We start from the raw sequence: 25,879 nt of genomic DNA, 5'->3' as shown, positions 1-25,879 counted from the left end.
TCTTGCCATTTTTCCCCCCCCTCTTATTTCTTTTGCGTAGGCAACTTATTGTTTTGCTTAAGCAAAGTATTTGGGGAGGAGAGATGGCGGGGAGCGGGGTGTGGGGGGACAACACACATATCCCCAGGTCTGCTCCTGGCGCGCTCGCTGGGAAGGTGATCCTGAGCCGCTTCCATAGAGGTCACTTATGTGTGTGCAAGTGTGCGTGTGTGTCCCTGGTGTTTGTGTCTAGCATATGCATGTGGTTTTGCTGACTGCACTTGCAGGCTTGTAAATTTTCACCATGGGAAATTACCAACAAAGCCCAATCTGTCTCCTGGCTGCTTTGCACTTTCCGAGGGCGGCTGTACTTGAGCGAGCTGCAGAACGGGAGAGGGAGAGGAAGGGGGAGTGGGGAGGGGGGACAGGGAGAGGAAGGGTGGGTGGAGGGGGAGAGAGGTAAATAGCCTTAAATCGGAAGGGAGCTGCTTCTCTGTGGTCTTCCACGAGAGCTGCCTGGGCTCTGCTGGCTCAGTAATAACTGAGTGACCTTTTCTTTCGCTGTATTATGTCTGGCTGGTAAGGGATTGCATTTTGCAGCTGATAAAGCCCTGACTTCATTCAACTCGGCTCCTCACACGCTGCTTTAGGTAAGTTGTCTTCAGCCAGGACGGAGACAGACAGCCTTGGACTGCAAGATACTAAAAGGAGGACACCTGTAGCTCGGATGCGGTCAACACAATTACTTGGCGGATCCTCGAGGACCTCATTATTTTAAACTTAAAGAATAGCGATCTCCCTCCCCACCTCTCCCACCCCCTCTTTATTTTTTTTCCCCAAACAATGCTTCTTTTTGACCTTTCCCAAGGAGAAGAGCTACAAAGCAGCCACTGTGCTTATTGAACTGCCTCCCCTGTATCGCTTAATTGAGAAGGTAAGTGAGGCAACTGTGTGCAGAGGCTGTGGGTCATTTGTGTATGTGTGTCTGCATCTCTCTGTGTCTCTCCCTCTCTCTGAGTCATGAGCTGGGGCTGCAATACACGCACACACACACGCGGCTCCGCACTGCAACTTTCACTCAGGCTGCAGCTCTGCCGAGACTGTTTTGTTTAAATCATGTGAGGCTTCATTATTTTTATGATGAGACATGAAATACATTGCGAGCGGAGGATGCTGAGCGAAACCCATCCGACTGGATGCCTTGAGAAATCGCAGTCAAAGTTAACAATGAATTGCAGCAGCTTCCCCCCCCCCCCTTTCCCCTCCCGTCCCCCGGCCGGTTATTGTTATTATTATTATTATTCTTGCTTCTTCCAGAGCTTCTCGAGACGTGCTCTCAAATTACCAAGGGAGTAGGCTCATTTCCCACTGCCCGGCTTTAATCCGCCAGCCTCCCCGTGCAGCGGCAGTTTAATTTGCGCGAGCCTCGGCGCAGGCTTAACCCTTTCGGCCGACGGGGGGAGGCAGGAGCAGCCCGCGGCCGGGGGCGCGCAGGGGCGCGCACGGGCGGGCGCGTTGGGGCAGCGGCTTTGCAGAGGAGGAGGAGGAAGGCAGGCAGGCAGGCAGGCAGCAGGCTGGGGTGTTATGAAACAGGAGTTCTGTTATGATTTTTTTTTTCCCCTCCTCCTTTCATAGCGAGCACGCCGCGCTAGGGCTGCGTGTGACAGTTTAATCAAACCCATTTGTTGCCAAAAAAAAAGGGGGGGGGAGGAGGGAAAAAAAAAAAAAAAAAAAAAAAGGAAAAAGGCTGCGAGGCCGCCGGGATTAGCGGATTAGGGGGCAGAGTTGGGGGCGCATGTGGCTGCGGGCGCCGGGCGCGCAGTAGCCGCGCTCCGCGGAGCCGCTCGCCTCTCCTGCCGCGAGCCGGTGCTCCCCGGGAGCCCCCGCGAAGCGACTCATGCAGAAAAAGAAGAAAAGTTTCGGTAAGGTCGCGGTCTCTCTTGTTTATCTGTTTTTTTATATATATATATATTTTTAATGCGTGTAGTTAGCGCGGAGCAACCGCCGTGCCTTGGAGTAGCGCTTGGGGGGCGCAGCTTGTTTCTCTCTCCGGTGCTGAATGCGCAGCGAGCGGTGCTCGGGGTGGGGGGTGCTCCAGGAGACCCCAAATCTGGCTTCCCCGGACCGCCCTGCCGGGCTGCCGCTTAAACCGATTAATCTTGCGCGGAGCAGCAAAATATCGCCACATTCCCCGCCGCTTCCCTGCGCTCCTCGTCCCTGCAGCGCTTGGAAGGGAACCGGCACAAAAGGCTCCGAGCGTCCGGCTCCGAGAGGGATTCTTTGTTGCAGAGTGTATGTTTCTTATTTATTTATTTATTTATTTTATTTTTGCATGTGAGCTGCATCAGAATTGAACTCAGTCTTGCAAATCTCTTGTTGGCCTTTGCCAAGCACTAGCACTTTGCTGCCATGGTAACTGTAATTAAACTGATAAGAGTGGAAAAATGTCAGTATCTCTGAGCCTTGCAGCTGCATTGGAGAAAAAGGGAATCAAATTGGTTCCCAGCACCACTGCTCTAAAAAAGGCGGGGGGAGGATATGGGGGGCGAGGTGGAGGGGGGGGGCCACGACAGGGATAGGAACATAGCTAAGCAGCTCTAGTCCCTGAGATCTGGGTACATCTATTTGCTGTGTTGTCCCTTAGGGGGCTACAGCCTGCAGGGATGCTCTGGGCCAGTGAACAGAGAGAAACAAGCTTTTAGGCCCAATCTAGCTTTCAAAAAGAGAAGGGGAAAGAAGAAGAGAAATCTTTTGTTTGGTGTCTCTTGGCAATCGACTAGCCATGTTGGCCAAATTCTTTTAATCTGTATCACTCTGCTCCCAGCTGCGGGACTGCATTACCCCCCTTCCTTTAAGTATTTTTTCTTTTAAACTAACCTCTTCCTTTTTTTTTCCCCTTCCCAATGCACATCTTAAAGAAAAAAGAGGGGAAAAAATTCATATTCCTCTGTAGAAGGGGCAGGAGGTGAAGTTGAGCTATTTACTGTGGGGAAAATTAACTCAAAAGTATACCGAAAAGTCCATATTCAGGGTGCTAAAAACCTTGCTTTTAATTTTTTTTTTTTTTTTATGGGGGAAAAAAAAAAAGCAGAGTGTTATGGAGTTGCGGTTACTTTGTTGTGTTAACTACAGAAGCTGAGCCTGTGCGGATGAATGGCACAGAACAAGAGCGCATAATGGAGGCAATCAACCGTTGGGCTGCCTCACAATGCAATCCGGGCAATTAAAAGCTCACCAGAGTTTAAATGAAATGGCTCTACTTATTTCTGTGCACCGCACTGCACAGGCTATTATTTATGTCTCTTTTTTTAATTATGATTTCCCTTAAACTGTCAAATAGCTCAGAATAGCAGGGTCTCGGAGGCAATAAGAATTTTCCACAGAACAATTTAAGTGCCAATCTAAAACTAGTTACGACTCCTGATGTGCTGCACACAAGTGCTCAAACATTTCTTTGCCTCTGAAACCTTAACTTTTTCTTTTTTTAAGTCTGTGTCTGTATTGCCCTGCATAATTAGAGCACTGGATGCTTTTAGGGGGAAGCTACCAAGTGGGAAAGTGTCTGAAAAGTATTCTTTTTATCTTCTGCTGGATCTCTAACTCTCTCGTTGATTGCATATTGTCTGTCAGTTTGCTGTGCTCCAGAGATCAGTGCACTGATACTTAATTTGCTCCAAAATGATTTCTATTTTTCTTAGAAGTAGAGGCAAGTTGTCCCTTTCTTGCAGCACATCTTGCTGTCCTTAGTAGGAACCGTGTGTGTGTGCATTGGTGAGGGAGAGTGAAGAAGATTGGGCTTTAAAAGTTTTTAACCCATCTAGTGCATGATAATATCCACATTTTCCATCCTTAACTTGTCTTTCAAAGACTGTTTCAACTATAAGCCAGAAGCTGTTCTGAAAGTCTTGTGCGGGACGCGGCGCAGTCAGGGAGCACTCCTGGTCATGGACACTGCTCCATCAGTGACAAAACATAGTTCCCTTATTCCGGGTCTCATTCTTCTGGGTTTTGAGAAGGGTGACCATTAGCGCGTGTGTTGTTATGGGTTGGTTTGTTTGTTTGTTTTTATATATTTGTGTGTCTGCTTTTCTCCAGGAGGCTAATTTAGCCTTTTCTTGCAGTCTTTCCTCTTTATCCTGAACTTCAGTTGGCTGACATGACAGCGTTTCATCACGCAGCAGTGACAGTAAGGAGGGGTGGGAGTCGGTTGTGTTGAACATCTTGCTCAGGGTGAAAGCCCAAGCTCTGTAAGTCAGGTTGCAAAGATCCTCCTTCAGCAATCCTAAAGGTGCTGACTTAAGACGTCCTGTGCTTGACACAGCTCTGTGGTTCATTCGTGGAGTCTTGGGGAGGGGGTGAGAGAGAAAGAAAAGGTGAAGCTGGAAAAAGCTCTTCAAAACCTACTGGGGTGAGATGAGAAGGGTTGCTGGGACACTGACATTTGCTCTGAGAGCAGCAGAGTAGGACTCCGCAGGCTGAAGGAAAAGCCAGAGGAGAATTTTTTGCAGTTTGGGTGCAGCACTTACCAAATCACAGGTTTTCTGCAAGTGCTGCACGAGCTCTGCCCTCACAGGGGAGCGGGGAGGCAGGCGGCCGTGCTGTGCACCACTGCTGATATTTCGTCAGCAAGTGGTTTGGATGGTTTTGTGGGTGCTGTCAGCTGCTGAAAGGGTCCTCCTGCCTGTGTCCTAAGGAGTAACTGAGGACTCAAACGGTAGCCTGTGAAAAGCTAAAAAAGGGGAGCTGCAGGTGTTCTCTTCTCAAATTCAGAGGGCACTAAAAATACGCAAATACATTTTATGTGGAAAGTGTAGCTGTGCTGGAGGTGTTAAGGGAGCACTGAAGGGAGTCTGTGGGGTGGTCGGCATTAAGGTGGCTCATGCTACACAGAACAAAAAAGTCATCAAGTATTCTGCTATCCAAATTAAGTGATTTAATCTGAGGCATGTAAAGAAGGGCTCCTGCAAAGAATTTGGAGATGAGTAAAACACTTCTTGGAGTACTGTTTGGTGCTTTGTGGTGTTTCGATATTTTCTATGCTTCAAAAATAAGTGCAGCTTTTTTTTGTATGTGTATAATAGTAGTTTTGTTAAGTTTTCATTTAAATAAAGGATGCTTGATTACAAGTAAAATGAGAAAGGAGCCAAGGAGCAAAACACTTTTTACCTCCAAAAGCTCCATGGATTGAATCCTTGCTCTGTAGATGCTGCCAAGGGCTGGCAGAACCACCTTCTTGCTCAGCCTCCAGAAAGCCAGCATGAAGGGTGGCTCTCACCACTTCCAAGGGAGACAGTCTCGCTCGGCTCGTCCATCCAAGGAGGATTTGGAAGCAGGGAATGGGAAAACCACTTCTGCACCGCTTTGCCCCCTCCCCTCGCAGCATTTCTGAAGTGGTGCAGGGGTACCTGTGGGACCATGTGAGCTGGCATTGTAGGATTTAGAGGAAACCCTGTGCTTGCAGGGAGTTGTCAGGCCGTTTGCTCAGGTACTCGCTTCTTGAGCCTTGCTTCCATTGCGCTGTGCTCACATCAAAGGTACAGGGCAGCAGATCAGCCTGCACCACAGACCATCAGGCTCCATTCTCTAACCCAGTTCCTTATCAGGTGATTCACCTTATCAAGTGGATTTTTACTTTTTTTTTAAACTTTTTTATTACATTTTTTTCCCTTCCTTTTTAAGCTGCGCACTGTATCAGCTCCTAGCTTATCCTGGATTCCATCAAGCTAAAGATTAAAGCCCCAAAGCAGTCCTGCATGCCTCTGAACTTTTTTTTACCAAGTTCCAAGAGGTTGATATAAACTGTAGCCCATTTTATATGTTTATGCTCTCCATGTGGAGAAAGAGAGGATCGGGGATAAGCATGTTAGCTCTTAACAGCTATTTACACTTTTCTGTTTTACGCAGCTTTACAGGTTGAGATTTTTCTGCTGTGTGAAGATGTGCGAGATCCAGCAGGACTTCCACAGTCAGCTTTAAGTTTTGTACCATGAATCTCCAAATGCTTTTAGTCATTTATTTATGGCCATGTTAGCGTGCCGCTGTGTGCTTGCACCCTGGATTTAGGGGAGACAGTTGGTGATTAAAAACATTACAGAGACTCAGCCATTGCCTTACGGCACTTGCTTGGGATGAGGTGGCTCTAGGAGACCTCTGTCTCTCCAGAACCAAAGGGTTAATTGAGCAGGAGAATAGATTGCTCTCCAGTATGTTATGGTGCATTGCAAACGAGGTACCAGGGCTGTCGTAAATGCATGTCATGGTAAGAATTGTTTATTTTCTAATTTAGCAACAGTTGAGACTCAGAGGTGAGGCTCAAGAGTTGAGTTTTGTAACTAAAAATCTCGTAGGGGCTCCACGGTCAGTGTGGGCCACATGAATCCAGTGTGCTCCGCTTATGTGTGTGCTTGCAGATCCCCTAGAAATTTCAGCTGCTTAGCTTCTCGTCTTCATAGTGCTGATACCCATAGAGAGCTATGCCATTGCTTCAAAGATCACATTTGTTTTTCTGTTTTCCTTATGAGAACTTTTTTTTAAAAAAAAAAAAAAAAAAAGAACAAAACCTCTTCGTGTCCCAGCTACCTGCAACTGCCTTTTCGTAGTAGTGTATTACAGCATCAACTGAGATCTGCTGATAAAAGCTGGGTCTAACAGCAGGTAGTGGAGCATTCTTGATGAGGAGCTCTTGAATTTGCTTTTCTTTGTTGCAAGACTCTGTCTGACCTCTTCCAGCCTCTGTATAAGAGGTGGGCACCATGCACTAAATTTGGGTGTAGGATTTTTCGTGTTAACAAAAGCATATGTTTCCCAGTGTTGGAAAATTCTCTTTGTAGTGGTAAGATGCACTGTAATGAACAGCTTTTTCAAAGTTTCATCTGTGCTTGCCTAAAAACAGTGTAATATCCTAATAATCTAACTGCATATTAGTTCCGTCTTTCTCTGATGCGTGTCTGATGTTAAAGCAAGCATCTGCTGGGCTATGATTTTTGCTTCTTCTATTCTTTAAAAAAAAAAAAAAAAAAGACTTTTAGAGGATTGGTCTAAGTGTAATGGGATAACAGTTCATGAGATTAACCAAGAGAGATCAGTCTGTAAGCGCTTTGGAGTAGTGACCTCTTCCCCCTCTTTACTGTAAAACTGAGCGCGATTGACTTGGGTATGGATCTTTGGCAGCTGACCGCAGTGTTCAGTGCACAGCCGCTCTTCCACAGCCACGCTGTGCTGTCACCAAAGTCTGAACGGATATCGAAACGCTGCTTGCTGCTAACTCGGGAGGTGAATATACCTGACACCACTGTACCTTTTGCCCCAAACTAGCTGTTGGTTAAGACTAGGATTCAAATGTAAGAGTTGGATTTTTATTATTATTATTTTTTATATATATATATATATATATATATAAATAACAGTGATCAACTAGTAAGTATCTGACCTTGTGCAGATTGTATGGAATCGGATTTTTCGGATATTCATTAGGCTTAAGGTCTGAAGATGCTGGTACTGCAGTCTCTGGAAATGTAATTGCTTCATTCATGTGCATTACAAGGACTGAAATTTTAAACAACAGAACAACTCATCCTGTCCTCCCCATCCCCAAAAGTCACGTCCAACCTCCCTGAAAATCCATCTTTCAGCCTCTAGTAGCTTCAGTCTTTCCATCTTTAGAATTGGGAATGCATTTGTATGCTATAAAGATGTAAATAGATCCAAATATTTAAGTTTATCTGCTTGTTATCACAGATACTGTTTAAATCACTGGTCACTAGACATTAGATACACTGAGCAAAAGTGGATGACTTTTCAATTCAGCTGTTGGTGCTGATTTATATTTTAATTCCTCTAATCATATTTCCTTTCAGCAAAGAGACCAGGTAAATGAGGTGTTTAAGAGAAGCTGTGCAACTTGGACCAGTGGACATTTCAGCTCTCAAATTTAACTTAATAACGTTTTCAGCTTGCTGTGGACTATGTAGATTATTTCACTTTATCTACGTGATTGCCTCTTTAATGAACTGGGTGTGTATGGGAGTGGAAAGATGAAGAAAGAAAAGAGATGGTCTTGTGGAGGAGTGTCTTGTTTCTTACTCTTCTCTTGTCTTGTTTCGTTGCAGGTATACAAATGCTCTCAGTCCAGCCAGACACCAAGCCGAAAGGTTGTGCTGGCTGCAACCGTAAGATTAAAGACCGGTATCTCCTAAAGGCCCTGGACAAATACTGGCATGAAGACTGCCTGAAATGTGCCTGCTGTGACTGTCGCCTGGGGGAGGTGGGCTCCACGCTGTACACCAAAGCCAACCTTATCCTTTGCCGCAGAGACTATCTGAGGTAGGCCATGGCCTTCTTGCCTTCGCTGACAAACTCGGCGATGCTGTTCGGTTTGACAGTGCAACATTAGCAATGCTTGATGTCTGTAAGAGAAGAGCATTGTGTTTGGAGCACAGGAGAATAAATACTGCAGTACAGAGGTCGAATTAGAATCCACAAGTCACTTTCTATATCTCGAATCAAAAGCCACACACAACCAGGTCTCTCACAGCTGCTAATTTTCTGATGCTCATACGAAGGTCACTTTCCTAGAGAAAAGGAGGAAGAAGGTGTTCCCTTCAGCCTTGCCTTTCCAGGGATCCAGTTGCCTTTTAAACACAACATGGTGTTCAGGCATGATGACTAATACGATAGGGTCTGTCTTTAGACACCGTGAGAGCAGGATTTGAACTCTGAGGAGGACTTGATACTCCTTAGCTTATGCATGTTTGTCCTCATGGTTTACCAGAGGGATTTCACTTATGAATATCGTTATTTATCTATTTATCTATTAGAGGCTGGTCCAATGTTGCCAACATGCTTTTCCCCCATGTTAAATAACTGTAGATCTTAGGTGTATATATGCACTTTGGTCTTCGTACAGCTTGGTGACCTTGGTGGGCCACTCTCGAACCTGTTGCTGCTTTTCAGCCCTAGCAAATAGTCACTTCTCCTTCTAATCTCAGTTGCTTATGGACCTGTGATCCTGAGTTACAGAAGAAGTTACGTACGAAGTTATGAAGTTCTATATGAAGTGTAACTTGTAGCTGAGGCAGTAGTGAAGTAGATTATCATCAGAGTGTATATGAATAAATAGGGCTACTTGTGGAAGATCATTTTAATCTGGGACATTTATTCTCCCTTGGCTCTCAATAGTAAATAGAGTAAGAAGCTCCTTTGGGGTGATTCTGAGCACCTTTTTCATATAGGAGCACTTCTCCTCCATTCCCTGTAGAGGAGGCCTAATGAGACTAGCTGCCTTGGGCTAACATGAACTTCTGGGAACGTTTCCCTTGCCATTGTAGTGAAGCCTTCCTTTTAAAGGGACACTTAAGTGTGTAATAAAGCATTGGGTAAAAAATAAAGTTTATTTCTGAATATGTTAACTCACAAGTTCAGTTTTAGCACAGGACCAAAAGGTGAAGCTGCTATGCAGTTAGCAGTTCCTAAATTGTACAATGTGGGCCAGCTGGGATGGAAATTAAGATTAAACTGTTACCAGTATCTGGTATTCTGGCTTTCTGCGTTACATTTTTTTTTTCTCTCCTTCGCTAGAGTGGAATAGCAACAATAACAAAACTATACACTTGCTTTCTACTTCTGTTGAGGTGGATGTTCAGGTCTGCAAGACAGTTTAGGGTCCTCCAAACACACTCATGGATTACTGAGTGGTGAAAGTGCTCTGTTAGCCGTTCAAGCTCTTCAAGCAAAAGGAGCACAAGGTACATTGTTGGAAGTGAGCATAGGGGCTTCACCTTAAGGTTACTGCATTAAAGCTGCCAAAGAAGTGACTTTCAGAACCTTGTTTAAAAAAAAAAATAGGGGCAAAAGTTTGAAAAATAAGTAGAAGGGAATTACTGGGCAGAAGCAGAGGTGATTTGTGACTGATATTCAGGCATGTGCATGTTCACAGAGGCGTAACAGCTTCTGGGAGAGGGTAAGGCTTTCCCTAATTTTTCAAATGTGTTTTAAGAATCTTTTCTTCTCACAAGTGACTGCAGGAGTGGAACAACTCTGCTGTGGGGATTTGATCTGAGGCCTGAATTTGCTGGAGACTTTGAACTTCCTGAATCTCACAAATATTAGTGCAGTGGATCAATGTTTTAAAATAAAGAAGAGATGTACTAATATGGGTATGAGTGAAGTGTTTCCCCACCCATGCGAGCACACACACCCACATCCCATGACTTTAAGGTCTCGAAAGTCTAGCAGGAGTAAACAATTCGCTAACAGATTTTTGAAAACTCTTATGTACAGAAAAGAGACCGTTTATGCTCAACCCATGACCTTATTCAAAATGAGCATTTAGGTTAGTTGTTCACAAGCAATAATTGGACCAGTGAAAACTCTGTCTATCACAGATGAAAAATCCTGTAATTGACTTTAAGATATTTCTGATTTGTCTCTAGATTTATCAAGTCTTAATGAAGCTATTTAGTCATGAGCCTTTTTTAGTGATTCGTGTGAGTGCATAGATTTAAACTTGGTATTTACACTAAACTTCAAACTGATGCACTTAAGGTAATTGCAGATAGTCATTTGCCTCATTGCATCTTATCTACTTAGTTATGCAGTGAACCTATAAAAGTGATCTTTTTAATGCTAATGTAGAAACTAGTTAAATGTTCTCTAGCTTTGTAGTCAAATAAGCTTTCATATTTAGCAACCTCCTTGACACGAATTTAAAGAACAAATTGCTTTGTACTAATGATCAGATTAGGGTTTGATTATAGTTTCAAGCTGTCCATTTTTTCTTTTCTTTTTTTTTTTTYTTTTTAACCATAAAGGGAGTCTTTGCTGCATGTAAAACTGTTCAAGCTTCCTATTAATTTATGTGGTGCCCTCTAGAGGATATGTGGCTTGTATGATACTAGAAAGAGTAAAATTGCTTATTAACTCATCTCTCTGTGTTCATTATGCCTTTCAATAAGGCAGCCATACTACAGATGCTATAAGCAATAATGCAGCTACTTTGTGTGCTTGAATGCTCAGAGCTGGATTCACAAGCTGTGTGACTGCGCCTTGGCGAAGATGATTTCTGTATCTCTCGCTTAGAAAAGCCTGCCAGAAAACCTCAAGATTGAATGCGTGCTCTTGTCCTGTCTGTCAGCCTCAGGATACCATTAGAGGGTGTCTTGGGGACTGAGACAGTTCAACAAGCTCTTTAGGTGTATCCCATATCCAAGTCAAAAACTTTCTTGGTTTTTAGCACCACTTTGGGAAAACTAGCTAATTTTACCATATCAAAGTGCTTTTTCTTAGCAGGGGGCAGATGTCTTGAGTAAGGGATGGGCTTGGGAGCTGTTCCGAGTGCAAGAGGGACGAGGCTCCAGCCTGGTACCGTTGGCACTAGGCCAAGGATCAGTTTCGGAAGCAATGCATATTGTGGAGGGCTATCGGGTGGCCGCGGCAGCCAGGAGCTCCGCTCTGCTAACGAGGATGAGAAGTGACTGGAGCAAAGAAAGGCCTCGATGTTAGAGAGAACACACTCAACGAAAATGATATGCAGAGTGCAATTCCCCTGCAGGCTCCTGTCTCCTGCTTATACACTCCTGGGTTAAAAAAGTGAAGACTTAATTTCAGGAACTTAGGTTTACGCCAATATTTCAAGTCCGTTTACAGTAAGTGAAATATGTGAGCAGGGTTTTTTTTTTTTTTCTCTTTTTTTCCCTCTTTTCTTTCCTCTGGAGCTGTGGGGATGACATCTTAATGCCTGCATCCATCCCACTCCGTCCTCTGCGCTGACTGGCAGCACAGCCCCATACAAGCACTGTATTCCCTTTGAAATCTGTCATTACTGCCATTAATGGCCAGTTGTTATGTTAACAGCCCCTCGGCTGTTTAACGTGCCAAACTGGTTGTTAGCTGGAAGGTTATTACTTATTTAAACCTCGCGTGGGGGGAGGCGCTTGCATTAAGCGCGCCCTAGGCCGCTTCTGCCCCAAACCATGAGGAAAATGGTCTCACGGCTGCTTTTGGGGCTGCCCGGGGATTTGCTTTCTGTGTCCCCTGCCCCAGCGCTTTCGTTTCGGGTCCTGTCTTGCAGCTTGCAGCTCTCTGCAGTCGTCCGAGGAGGAGATCTGCCCTCTAAAAGCGTCAAGCGAAGGCCCCGCAATTACGCGCGACTCGGGTGCATTAAATAATGAGCCTCCTCGGATGCAGCGAAAAATATGAAAGTACAGCTGTGCTAAGCTCGTTGCAATGTAGGTCAATCACCCTTTTTCACTTAGGTTTTTAACTACGCAAACCCTGCTGAGCGCCCAATGACTACAAAGTGCTGTTTCATTCCTATTTAATTTTGGCAGCGTTTTACTGAAGAGCAGGCATTCGTGCAGCTAAATTATCTCCACCGTTTCTGGTTTTAACTCCAGCTCTGTGACACTAGATGTTGGAGTGCATATCTCTTAGTAAACACAAAGGATATGGTTTCTGGGTTTTTTATTTTATTTATTTATTATTTATTTGTAATTTTCCTAACCAGGCAGACAGATCATAAGAAAAGGATTAGCAAAACTAACATAGTGGGGTGGGATTTTTGTCCTAAAACACATCCATGAGCTTATTGGGGATGGAGTGGGAAAAGCTCTTTCCCACTCCCCTTCCCAGTTTGATAGTGGTTTGGCTTGTAAATGTGCTGCCGACATTAGAAGTATCACTGAACAGCTGTGAAGATGACTAGATCACTATTGCTTAAGGAAGAGGCAAATCATAGTTTTATTTCTCACACATTTGCTAGTGTGAAGACTTGAGACAAACTGAGTTTCTAAAACACCTCTATTGGACTGGATCTTGTAACTAATGAAAACTGACTACGGAAAGTGAAGTGTTCAACCGTGAGCATCGTGAAGATGTTGCCTCTAAAATATTTAGCCGGTGAAAAGGAGCAGGCTGGAAGAAGTGGAGCTCAGGCAGCAGCCTTTTCTTGTCCGACTGCTCTTGCACCAAAGGCAATTCGTATTTTAAAAAGTGATTACATAGGACTACTTAGAAATTCAAGGCAGACTTAAAATGTCTTGTGGTCTGGTACCGATTGGCAGATTCTGTTTCCCTCTTGTGCAAGGGAAAGTGCACATTAAATATTGCAGACAGCTAAAATACCAGCTCTTTAACTGTGTGTGAAAATACTCCAGATGGATATTTTCATGGGTAGTGTGATATAAGGTGTTTCCATAAATGACACCTAAGTATGCTTCTTGCCCAGCTTAATTAAATAAGGGTATATCTCTAAAGATTTAAGCACATTGAGTTTTCAGGAATAGTGAGGTATTTACGGAGGTGAGGCTTAAGAAGCTCAGCTTTCTTCATTAAAGCTTTGTAGGATTGAACCCTTATTTACATAAATACCCTTTTTGAAATGCCTGGGTGTATTCATGGGAGTAAGGGTTTGTGGGGATGGGCCGTAGAATATTTTTTAAAATATAAAAACAGTAGCCGTCACGGTCTGCTTGTTTGAATGTTGCTGTGTGTGCCAGATCCTTGTTCTCCTAAAAGTACATTAATTGTATCATTTAGCATGTCTTTAAAAAATAGCAATAACACTGACTCTTCCTCTTAATTACCAACTGTTTAGAAATCCTCGAAACACCTTTATGGTTCTTGAAGGGATGAAGGTGTGCTGCAAGGGGAGTAATGCACATCCACACAGTTCATCTACCTAACTTGCATATAATAATGCTTTTGATTTAGTTGCACTCTGCCTAGTTTAGTCCGTTCTTAGTTCATCTATAATAGCTTCTAATAAGAAACGTTCAATTAAGCTGTTAAAATTAGTGTTTAAGTCATGTTGAAATGCTGTAAAACGGGTGTACTCAAGTTTGACGCTCTTCAGTAGTTCTATGTTTTTGCTAGTGTCTTCTGGTATTTTTCTTCAGAGCTGCCAAATTTTTAATAATTGTGTTATTTTTAGTGGCTTAAAATACACAGTTTAATTTCCCAGGATGTGAACGTTTCCTCTTATAGGGCTTCTTGAAAACCAGACACTTCTTGTGTGTTGTCAACACACCTCATTAATCTCCTGGAAATGTTCAAAGAATTTCAGGAGACTCTTCAGATGAAAGTACAGTGCATCTTGAAACCTGTCCTGCAGCTCATCGTTTCCTCACTGTAGTACGAGGTATTTTGATGGAGAATTATTTTACTACAAAGACTCTCTCAATTTATAGTAGCTCAATAAACCTTGATAAAAGTAATGATTTGGAGGAGGCAACCTAGGTAAATCTGTACTGTTGCAGGATAGGTTAACATTCTTGCTGCAAGAAATCAGTTTTATAGGGCTGCTCTAAGTTTCTTCTGTAACCTCTTTTAGAAGCCTGCACAAGTGAGTTTATAACAAACTTCCCTGATTTCTTCCTTGCTGAAATTTTCTTCATAAGTGATTCTGACTATTGATATAATAAGTTTAAAGTGCAAAGCTGCATATGAATTTACTGTTCAGGTAAAATATTTATGTATTGGATACAATGAAGACAGCTTTATATACAAAAAAAAGCCTGACATCTGCCATGTACCTTTTTTTTTTTTTAATTATTTGTTTTGTCGATATTTTAACCAAAAATAAAAAATAAAACCCTCTGACTCATTTAAGAAAAAAAGGCTTGATTTTTTTCTCATCATATTTGCCGCATTAGATATTATATATTGAATATATAAGATAATGTTCCTTACTAAACGGAATGTTTTAATAATAGTAACAAGCGTAACTTCTTTGTCCAACAGGACAGTCTTGAGCAAATTGAAAATTCAAATATGGTTCACCTTGGAATGCAAATTTCCTATAAAATTTTATAACAGATAATTGAAAACTGGCCAGCAAAAGGTCAATGTTTTTACAAGGTTTCAGCCTTCCTGACTCAAGACTTTTTTTTTCTCTGTTTCAAGTAAAATTAAATACATTCATGACAGATTTGGAAACAAAAATACACAGCATGTTGTAGACAAGTGATTTCTAAATAAAACTGGTTTTGACTACCACTGGCCTTAAGAATGCTATAATTTGAGGTATATTTTACTCGATGCTTTGTGCTTTAAAGGCTGATTTTCTCAGTGGATCCTTTATGATGATGATAATGACAGGCTTTTTAAGTAAATCTAAGCACTAGTCACAAGCATTTTTTTATGCTTTGAACGCTCATGAACAACTTGCTCTAAAGTGTTTTTTTTCAGACCCAAATATCTGAGGCAAAGAATCTATGTTGTCCAAAAAAACCCAAAAACACTTCTACATATTTTTAAGTGAAATTGGGATAAAACAATTTGTTTCTTTGGATACTTACGTCTTGAGCCTCACTGTATACAGTTTTTTTTTTTTTTTTTTTTTAAGGAATCAGTAGGCTCATATTTTAAAGAGAATGAGACCTTTAAGAAATCTCTAGAATATGCAGCTTTTAAAGGTATATGTGAGAGTCTACCTGAAAAAGAATGGTATAGCTAACTGTAGCTGACTTGGAGAGAAGAAGCGTAGCGGATATATTTCAGACTAAATATGACCAGAATTAACTAAATTTTGGATTTACAGGATCTTCTGTTTTTGTATCTTCCTAATATTTAGAGGGGGTTTTTATTATTTTAAAAGAACCATATCTGCATCAGAAAATGACAGAAGTAATCATGGATTTTGACAACTTAAATGACAGAAAAAGTATTGCAGGCAAAATTTGATAATGAATCATATAGCCCCTCTTTTGAAAGTAATATGTTTTGCTAAAGTATCCTACATGCTCTCCATGTTCATGTCTTCTAAGTACACCTGCTTGGTACTAGACTTTTGCTTATATTTATGTAGAAACCAGGTTGAAATTCTGCATCTGTATTGTGTAGACTGGAATATAATAGTAGTGGTTCAGACTTATCTAAATTTGATTAAGACAGACTTCAAATGTATGCTAACAAGGAGGCATTTTGGTAGCCTCATTGCAATCAGTGGAGTTACTTGCAAGCTTAAGCTAAGCATGTGCTCATATGTCATGATAGCATGAGAATATAGAGCATATATAAGACCTATATATAAGTCTCTATTCCAGCCTCTCATGAAACTGCAGCTGAATAGTTTTTAACACCTATGTTTTTTTGAAACTGCTTTTTTTTTTTTTTGAGACTCCCATTAACTGCAAAATATTTTCACTTGGGATTCTAGTGAACCCTGTTTATCTTTTTAAAAAAAAAAAAAAAAAAAAGAAACAGCAAGGGAACTCTACTAGCAAAAAATCAGCTCTTCCATAAAATAGAAGAGTAGGCTCAGGTCGGATTCATCTTCCATGGGAAATCCTGATGCAGTTCCTGTGTTAAGTGGCATTCTGCAAAACTGTAATTTAAGCTTTTCATCTTGCCTTTTGCAGAAATGCTAATGTCTTGTGTTGGCACGAACTGGATAAAAGTGAGAATTGCACAACATGCAAAGATGAAATAGCTTTTGTGAGGGGAGGGAGTGAGGGGAGACAAGGAGATGGGGGATTTTATTGCATCTTCTCTTGCTCTTTTTTTTTCTTTCTTTCTTTTTTTTTTTTTTTTCTTTTGGAGTGTTGAGAATAAACACAGTCAGGTTATACATTTGGCTATGTTGCAGCTGATGATATATTGGACTAATTAGGAAGCTGCTACGTTTCGCCAGGTAACAAACGGCACCTTGCTCCCGTCTCCCGCTTTCGGATTGCTCCTCTGTGGCCGAACCTTTGGACTCGCTGCAGAAGCGTTAGCACTTTTCCCTTCTCTAATTGACTCAAACGTGCAAAATGTTCCTGCATCAAACCGCATGTTTGTCCAAGGCCCATTTCCCAGACATGAGTATTAGCATTGGGTGGGGGGGATCCTCCAGTTCTAGCTTTGGTAATTATTATTATGTGACTCTGTCTTGAACAGTGTAACCGCTCAGCCAGGGGACAAAACAGCTTAAAATGTTACTTATCTGTAGCTATCTAAAGACAAATAAGCATTTCTTGCAAAAAAGCTGGTGTCGATCCAGATGAAATAATTAAATTCCCTTGTTATTGCTGAGTTGTTATTGCTAATCAACCCCTAAAATAGTTCCAGTAACAATCCATGAGCTTCGTTTGGTCTTTCAGACATTTAAGTTTTTAGAAAGGGTTTCTAATAACTTAAATGAGTAAGAGGGTAGAGATTAGGGATAGTAAAAACAGCTGTAATAATGGGGTTATTGATGTAGGTTCTAGCTTTTGTCACTGTGGCTGCTTCTACAACCATCCTGCATTTCTCTGGTCAGAACTGTTACAATCGGAGCTCTTGTTCCTCCTGCTCAACACTCGCAGAGCAAACTTAAGAGTTTTTTTTCCTTTCCTTTTAAGACAAGAGAAAACTTAACAGGCAGTGTCATTGCATCTTTCTACTTATTTATATTAAAGAAATTTTCCATACATCTCTGCTATTATAGACAGCACATCTTTGTGCCTTCCTTGCACAAAGTGTCACAGAAGGCCGTCTCAATAAGGTTGTGTTCTCCCTCTAGTTTTTGTTGGCTGCCTTATTTAATTTGTAATCTGATATGTTTAAGAACACTTTATGCTAAAATAACATTAACCCTAATCCTGCAAGTATATACTACATGCTTGACTTGATGTACCCTGAATAATCCTATTGAAAGTCACAAGGGCTATTAATTTAGAAGCATGCCTTAGTAAAGCCAAATATTTAAAATTGGAATGGCTTTGCATGCAGACCCTTCTTGCCTTGCCATGTCCACTTTGGCATCCTGCGTGTTGCATCGCAGCTGTCTCTGCCCACAACATGACGTCTCTGCTTGGGTCCCCCCTGGTTTGGGAAGGACCCCAAACTGTGCTGCTATTGCATTTTTGGGCTGAGCCACCTGATGAGAGACCCAACCTTCTCTGCCTCAAATAGGGCCCCATCATGTCCATAAAAACTTGGTCTCATTGCAAGGATGATTCTTTGTATGTTAGTTTTGCACAAGCTCCCTCCAATCAGGCTGCTTGTAGGTGACTACAGGTCTAACCAGGGCTGCCTATGCAACCACTTGGCAGCTCATGGGTCTTGCCCGCTGTCCCATGAGGGGCAGCAAGGGGTGGCGGGTGGGCCAGAGCTTGCCACATGGCTCTGGAGTTTCACATCCGTCTGTGGCGAGTTCTTAATGCATTTTCTCCTTGCGCTCCAAAATTGGGCTGTTGAACCTATTCCGTATACTTAACAGCTTCAGCGGTCTATAAGGATGTGTCCATTTTTATTAAGATAATGCAGTCCTGCATTTCTATGCTGCACAGAGATACATTATTTAAAGAAAAAAAATAAAATCTAGGATGACACTGAGTACTTTTTAACAGGCAGCCCTGAAAAGTAAGTTAAAATATGTCCTTTCCGTTGGGAATTTCACTTATTAGAACAATCTTAAAATCTACAGGAAATGCTGAAAAGCGCCCCAGCAAATGTGCTGCTTTTAATGAGGCTCGCTGTAGTGTGAAGGTAGCCAAGAGCGCTTCCCCCTAGCACCTCCTTACCCAATTCAGTCATAACGCCGAGTGAACCGCTAGTAAAAAGATGCAGCGAGCAAAACAAAGAGAAATGACTACTTCGTGAGCCTACGTCTAGCTATGGGTGTTCGCTGCTTTTCTGAGGCCTTTTAATATGATCCCTGATGTCCCTGTCAGATTCCCAATTACTTTCCATCTCCAGGTGCAGCACTGCCTGATCATCCTCCTGTAATATCCTTAACAAGTGTCCTGCCTCATTCCTTTTCCCTGTGCATCTTTTAAATAGGTTCTTATCTGATGCTTACAGGTAAAAAATGCTATGTAAAAAGCACACTTAAAATGTGTACGGTAGGTGGTATTGCCCATTACAAATTCTTTTAAGAATTCTGCTATGGAATTGTTCAAAGGTGACCACAAAAAGTTAGACTTGCTATTAATCAGGTACACTTACTATCTTGGCAGATAAAACATCTTGGGCAGATAAACAGCTTTTCTTGTGTCCTGTTGAAAAATAGTTTTTGTTCTATTTCTTTATATATATATATATATATTTATTTATGCCTAATGTTATTTTGGTAGACCTATCTCCATTTTTTTTTTCATCTGATACCTCATTTTAACCACCTCAAAGCCCTTTTCTCCAGAATCCAGCTCTTTCTTCTAAGTTTGATCCTTCCAGGTTTTAAGGTGTGTGATTTTTTTGGGGGGGGGGGCGGGGACAAGTAAGTTTTTGTCATCCAGCTCCTTTATAACTCTTGTTGACTTGTGCACTGCTATAAAAATTATATAAGCAATCTAGTGAACAGTGGTGTTGCTTTCAGCAGAGTACCACAAAGCTGACATAGGGATAAGTGCTCCTTTTCTACCAGGAAAAAAAGAAGCTTGGCAAAGGAAACAAATACAAAAATACAACTGTAAGCCTGTTTAATTTCCCAGAAAATCTTCCCTTACGGGAAAGATGCGATTACATCAGTTTAAGCCTGGAAACCACCCTCCCTGAAGAACAACCCACGATCCAACCTTCTTGCCTCCAAAACTTTGAGGAACTATTTTCTGCAGGCTTTTCAGCCATGCTGTTTTGAATCTTAGAGCTCCAGCTGACCTCTTGTGGAACCAAATCTACCCTAGTACTGGTGTGTTTGGTCAGGGAGCTTTCTGTCATTGGCTGTGGCCAACACTGATGTGCAGGCTGTTGCATAGTGCAGTCTTTGCTTCCAGCAACGCTGTGCTTTCCACATTGAGCAGTGGTCTTTTACTGATGGGAGGTGTAGAGCTGACTTTATATATATCATATTTCCTCTCTGCCTCTTGGTTGTCCAAGGAAGAGGTACCCAGGAGCTGCTAATGCAGCCTTGGTTCATTACTGCTCATAAAGGAGACTACTGCAGGTAGATGGAGGATGTGTTGCAAGGATCCTGTGCCTGACTCTGCTCCACTGTCCAATTCTGGTGGGCACTGCAGCCCTTTCCCCCTCCTGCTGTGTGTCTGTGCAGCTCTAGTTTTATGTGAGGAAGCTAGAGAAGCCAAAGTGTTAATGGCTGCACCTGTTTCTCTTCTTTCCTTGAAATTTCAGAACACCAAAGCCAGCAGAGAAGTAACACTGCTGTAGGTGACGGTCCTTCGTCGGCAGTAATACTTACGGGAAATAATTAGTAAATCACAAGCTTAGCAGAACTTGCCAAGAGAAAGCAACAGCAGTTGTTGTTAGAGTGCAGTCCGGCTTTCTAGCTCTAAAATTAAATGGAGTTGCCTGGAGAGCCACAGCCAAGTAGGTCACTCGTCCACAGATCCACAATTTTCCTGTCGTTTTTGCTTCCCTTTTGTGATTGAAGGGAATATCAAAGGCTTGGAAAACTCCTTACTTTTTAGCTATTGAGGAAGCAGGGCAGTTTGTGTGCTTCAATCTGTGTGGTTTTGTTGCAAGATGCCTTGTGGAGACCATCATTGCAGATGCAAGGGTGTGTGAACCAAGGCTGTCCACTGCATGCTCAAGTTTTAGTGAGGAGACTCCCGCCTTGCTGTGTGTAACCTGGCCTTTTTCTGCATTCTGCATCCTTGCGGCGATAAAAACCCCCAATTATCCTATCTCATTTTATTAGCTTCTTCATAATAAGCATATGCCAAGTGTAACAGCTCTTCATTAGACACCAGAGAGAAACAGCACATGCAGCGTGTTGCGAGATGGTCAAATTACGGCTGCAGCCATTTGGCTCTGCCAAGTTTAACAGGTCCAAGAACCAAGGCCCGAACCTTAATAGTGTGTGTGTATGTGTGTGTGTTTGGTCAAGAAGAGTGCTGCTGTATTTGTCTCTACAATGATGATTTCTGGTCACACCCACGATGTTTATATCAGACGTTTCTTCTTGTGCTCCTCACCGCATTGCGCATGCTGTTCGGCGCTTCCTCAATGCCATCTCTAAAGGTCGATCGAGTTAAAGAGTCAGACTGATGAGATTAGATATAATTTGGAGAAAAAATAAAAAACATGTTTGAAGAGAGGTTTGGACATGTCTCCAGTATAATTCTGTCTGGTCTGCTGGAAGTTCCTGTGCCTTTTCCTGGAAACAGTGTGTGAAACAGTGTGTGATATACTTGAGCACCAAGTGATTTTTTTTGCATGCTCTGGTGAGATATCTGTATGTTCATGGGGAGAGAGGAAGGAGTCTTCTGGGCACAGGACAAAAATAAAATGACACATTTAAGTGCCTTTTTTTTTTTTTTTTAATGCTCCTGGGAGATTTTACTATCTGAATTGTGTGCAGTGAGCAGGGATTTTTCATTTCATACATCATTCACGACTTGCTGCAGTGATTCCAAAAAGTCACACAAGCTGATTCCCTGCTTGCACCAAAGCACAGAATTTTAACTTAGTGAGTTTTAAAAATGAATGTCTGGGCTTTATTAAGACTTAACTCAAAATTTCAGGTGGGGATACAGTGTTGGGTGTCAGACAAAAAAAGCATCATTTCTGAGGATACTAGCGGATCAAACAGCAATGAGTGCACAAGATTCAGTTTTCTCCTTTCCTTCCCTTGTTTTGCCATTACTACTGACTTGATGCACATGGAGGTTGAGCAGGTCTCTTGCTCTGCCTTTGGTCTGCACAGTGAAGCTTTTCTCACAGTGCTTGTGCACTTGCTGAAGACTCTCATTTGCTTTAGGCTGTTTTATTGATACAGAGCTGAGTAGCATGTGAATCCTGCTTCTGTTTTTACCATGGTACCATTTTAATCATTTTTTTAGGATTAGTCAACACCTTTCCTGGCAGTTGCGAAATGTCTGGGAAGATATATTGAAGGTGAGGGGCTTAAATCTGCTTTTGTCAGTATTTTTTATCTGCTTTAGGGGTATTTATAGCCAACAGGATTGAATTTTAATAGTAAAAGTCAATCAGTTGGAGGAGGTAATTTTCTGTCAGCATTGCCTGTGGATGCTGTAGACTTGCCTTCCTCACCAGTCAGAACTGAACATACACTGGGCAGATGGGGGAGCATTTTGTTTTACAGTATTACATAGATAGCAGTTACTATCCATATGGCCCTGGTGGGTTTTCTAGCTTCTTCCGTGGTTGCAAGACATCAAGCAACCCGATTACCCAGCAGTATGTACAGATCTGATAGGCTAAAAATGAGGTTGTTACTGATGTCCCTTTGTTTCATCCTTTGGATATAAAGGATTGCAAATGGCATTTTATTTTATTTTATTTTATTTTAGTGATGTAAGGAACTGTATTTCAGTTCTCAGACTCTTTCTGGACTGCGTATTACCCACCTGCTGAAGGTAGGCTACACAGAGGTGCCATTCAAGACAAAGGAGGGAATCGAGAAGCCTGTAGATCTCCACTAGGAACATGCTGCACCCAAAATCCTGGTGTTTTGTTCATCCTCAGTGCACAGGGGAGAAGAGCTGAAACGTTTCCCTTTACATTGCAAATTGCTGATGGAGGTCAGGTCGCAAAGCTGCCATGAAATAGTTGTGACAGGCACCATGGAAGACACTGGACAGTAGTTGCTCTCTGAGCCACATGTATGGGAGGATCCTTAGACTTTGTCTGTAGTTCTTTTATCCACCGTACAGCTGTTGCCAAAACAGTTCTGCACTTGTCTTGTCTGTTTATTCATTGCTTGCATTTTTTGGTTGGATGATGCCTTCCTCTCAGGTTGAGGGAAGCCCTGGTAGGAACCTTCCCAAAGGGCTCACCTTGGAGGTCAGGCAGGATCTTCGGGAAGCAGCTGAAAGCTCAGCAGAGAGATTTCACGTTGTGCCAAGATTTCCACCCAAGAATCTTTAAGTTATTTTGGTACCTTTACAACCCTGCATTGCTTCAGCTGCCAAAGGAGCCCAGCATCATTTTGACACATCTATCCAGAACATCTGCTGCAAGCCGTCCTGCAGCCCTGCCAAAGGAGAGCTTGTAAGATGGTCCTTGGAAGGGAGTTTATGGTCGCTTTCCCCCGTTCTTGCCGAAATTCTCCCGTGGTTGGATGCAGGGCTGTTGAAACCTATTTATCGTATCGCAGTCCCTTCATCTGGCACTCAGCGAGGGCGGAAGCCTGAAAACAGGCTTTGCTGTGACAGAGATCTCCACATCTTGTAGCAGATGTTGCTGGTGAGAAGCAATTTTATTCCAGCCAAACCTTCCTCGGCTCTGCTGAGGAGATGCACAGAGAATCTCATACGGCTACAGGCTTTGGCAAGGAATCTCAGCGTTTACCCATGCCAGCTACTCGCTATATTTCTTTTTGAAGGCTCTGTAGAGCAAATGATCTCTTTGCTGTCTCTCTGAAACAGCTGTAAATTTCTCTCCCGTTAGCCCCCCCACCCATTAAACAGCCATGACAAGAGCCAACAGTTATCAGATGCAAAATGCAGTCTGTACCTAGGATAAATAGCTGTGTATCTGCCTCTCCCGATCGATTCACTGGACATCTTGTATGCCAGTACTTAAAAATATTCCTGGGAAGCTAATATCTGGTAATATCTGTAATGGCCTTTTAAGAAGGCATGTCACTTTAAAAGGATAAAAAAGATAGTCACTACTATTTTTTTTTTAACCTCTGTTATGTCCCAAGCTCCATGTGTGATTTGCTTTAACCTTATCCTCTGTATATACGCTGCTGCTTTACCTTGTATTGCAGCGCTGTCTGCTTTGGGCCCAGAAGATCTAACCAAGATATTTTCAGCTTACTTTAAATCAGCGTTTGTGATAATCCCTTTCCAATAATTCTTGGGAGCTAAAATGCTTTCCCTCATTTTGAGGGAGGAAGTTTTGCTTTACATTTGGACCTGGGACTGCAGTATTTCTGTCTTGCCAACTTAGGTGCCTGTTCCTCGCAGGCTGAGAAAACAACTTGTTCTGTTTTTATAGTAGAGATTGCTAATATCTTTTGAGTGATTTGCCTACCACAGAAGGTATCCTATCTATCTATCTATTTATTTATTTATTTATGTGAAGCAGTAAATTTACTAAAAGCCTGTAAAAAATCAAAAATTTAAGTCAATCCTGTTTATTTTCTTTTCTGTCCATGATGATTCTGCCAAAAAAAAAAAAAAAAAAAAAAAAAAAAAAAAAAAAAAAAAAAAAAAAAAAAAAAATAAAAAAAAAAAAAAAAAAAAAAAAAAGGAAAATTATTTAAAGTAGCGATTAACTGGTAAATGATGCATTGCTTCTGCATATGATAATTTTGTATCCTTTCTTTGGCATCTCTTCTGCAAATAATCCTCTGTGTGTTAGCTGTTTATGGTGTTTGTAGGGTAGGGTGCTCAATGAAAGTCAGTTTGGAGTTCAGCGAGGCCAAGGAGGTTTCTGAAAGTGCTCCACACTCCTGCTGATCTCTGGATGGGAGAGACTCCTGCCAAGGCCGAGCTGTTCATAGATGCACTCCCAGGCTCCCGATTCTCCCAAAGCTGACCCCCCGCAACTGGCTAACATAAGGTCGTATACACCCACATGATATATAGCAAAAATGTCACCAAAGTGAGATTCTTGATGGTGGCCCCTTACAGCTAAGTGGCACTTTGTGTGCATCACCACTAGAAAGTTATTTCCCAAGAAATGACAAGTGTGATAGTCTGATTAACTAGCAAACTGTAGTCCCAATGCAAATTTAGTGTAAATTTTGGACCTGCTGCCATTGCAGTCCTTGTGCTGTAAAATTGCAGGGTTGGGCACATTTCATACAGAGAAATTGCCGTTTTTCTTCTCCTCTTGCTGGCACCCTATTATTCAAAGTGAAAAAAAAAATCTTCATTTTATAAAGTTCTCATTCCTGTTTGGGAGAGGGGGGGATTTTTTTTTTAAGAGGCCAGAATGGTTACGAGATTACTGGTTAAGCAGCCCCTAAAAGGCTTGTGATTTTGTTTTCACTATTAAAAATACCCCCTAATCCACCTTCCTGGGTTTCCACCATTCCTGTAATATTCAATCAAGCTCTTGTTTTGTGAGAAATGTGACAATGCATTGTTGGCACTTTACAAACCTACAGCCCTCGGCAATAGTTAATGAGAGGCAGAGGGTTTTTTTCCCCATACAGGACACAATGAAATTTTAGACAGATGAATGCTAAGAGAACCCTATGTACCAAAGGCAATGTTTACTGCATGTAATACATATCATTGTTTGTCTCCTGTAGTGAAAAATACTTGTGTCATGCTGTTAAAATGTACTCCTGACAGAACAGAGCTTGCTATTATAGGGTCCATTGCTTAAAAAAATGATATACTGACAGAAATACAATTTAAGAAAATTTAACACCAAGGGTAGTCGAGCATGTAGGCAACTATTAAGGGGCCAAAACTCAAGGCCGTTGTTTTATTAAAAAAGAGGGATAGTTTATTTGCTAGTAGTAGGCAAAGTTTTTTCTTAAAAAAAAAACAGGAGCGAGAAAAGAAAAAATATCCAAGTTGTATTTCTCTGTCTCTGACATGCAGAAAATTAATAAAAGCAACAATTCAATAAGATTTCATTGCAGAAATATTTAACTGAAACATTTTAGGAATCCCTCAGATATTTAAATGGTTACTTAAAATGTAGAGTGCTGTAACACGACAGCATTAACAAATTGTTGCTTTCAGATGCAAGGCACACCCAGTGCTTTTCATAAAATGGACAGACAGAGCTGCTTAATTTGAATCAGTTTGTGCATTCCTCTCCGTTTTAATTTGGTTTTAAAAGCATATTGAGATTATCAGTTTAGGGATACACGCAAATATTGTATTGTATTCAGCTGGCTATCCATGTACAATTAAATTGTCAGATGCTTGCTTTAAATTAATTGTGATTAAACTATTACTATTTTTGGCTTAGAATTTATTTACTCCTTCCCATTCCCTCACTGCAAATCTCATTCTGATATCACCAGCTAATTCATGATGTGCTTTAGTCTATGGGACACTGACCTACTCGGGTTTTCTTTTGCATCTGGTCTATGCGGTCACTCCCACAG

At 41.9% G+C, this 25,879-nt stretch overlaps 1 protein-coding gene across 5 annotated transcripts in view; it reads left to right on the top strand.

Moving 5' to 3' along the window:
* LMO3 (LIM domain only 3) overlaps positions 1-25,879 on the top strand; it is a 60,438-nt gene that overhangs the window by 2,768 nt on the left and 31,791 nt on the right. For 2 of the 5 annotated variants that reach the window (XM_026035572.1, XM_026035568.1), the window contains exon 2: positions 8,088-8,301. In XM_026035572.1, the coding sequence (XP_025891357.1) occupies positions 8,096-8,301 (206 nt within the window). In that variant the 5' untranslated portion in view covers positions 8,088-8,095. Of the gene's footprint in view, positions 1-442; positions 630-847; positions 914-1,776; positions 1,902-8,087; positions 8,302-25,879 lie in introns of those variants that run through there. The other 3 variants (XM_026035570.1, XM_026035571.1, XM_026035569.1) reach the window with 3 other exon arrangements.

Source organism: Nothoprocta perdicaria, unplaced genomic scaffold (genome assembly GCF_003342845.1).
Source record: "Nothoprocta perdicaria isolate Ctin4 unplaced genomic scaffold, notPer1 scaffold_161, whole genome shotgun sequence".
Lineage (NCBI taxonomy): Eukaryota > Metazoa > Chordata > Aves > Tinamiformes > Tinamidae > Nothoprocta > Nothoprocta perdicaria.
This window is presented reverse-complemented; position numbering and strand designations above follow the sequence as displayed.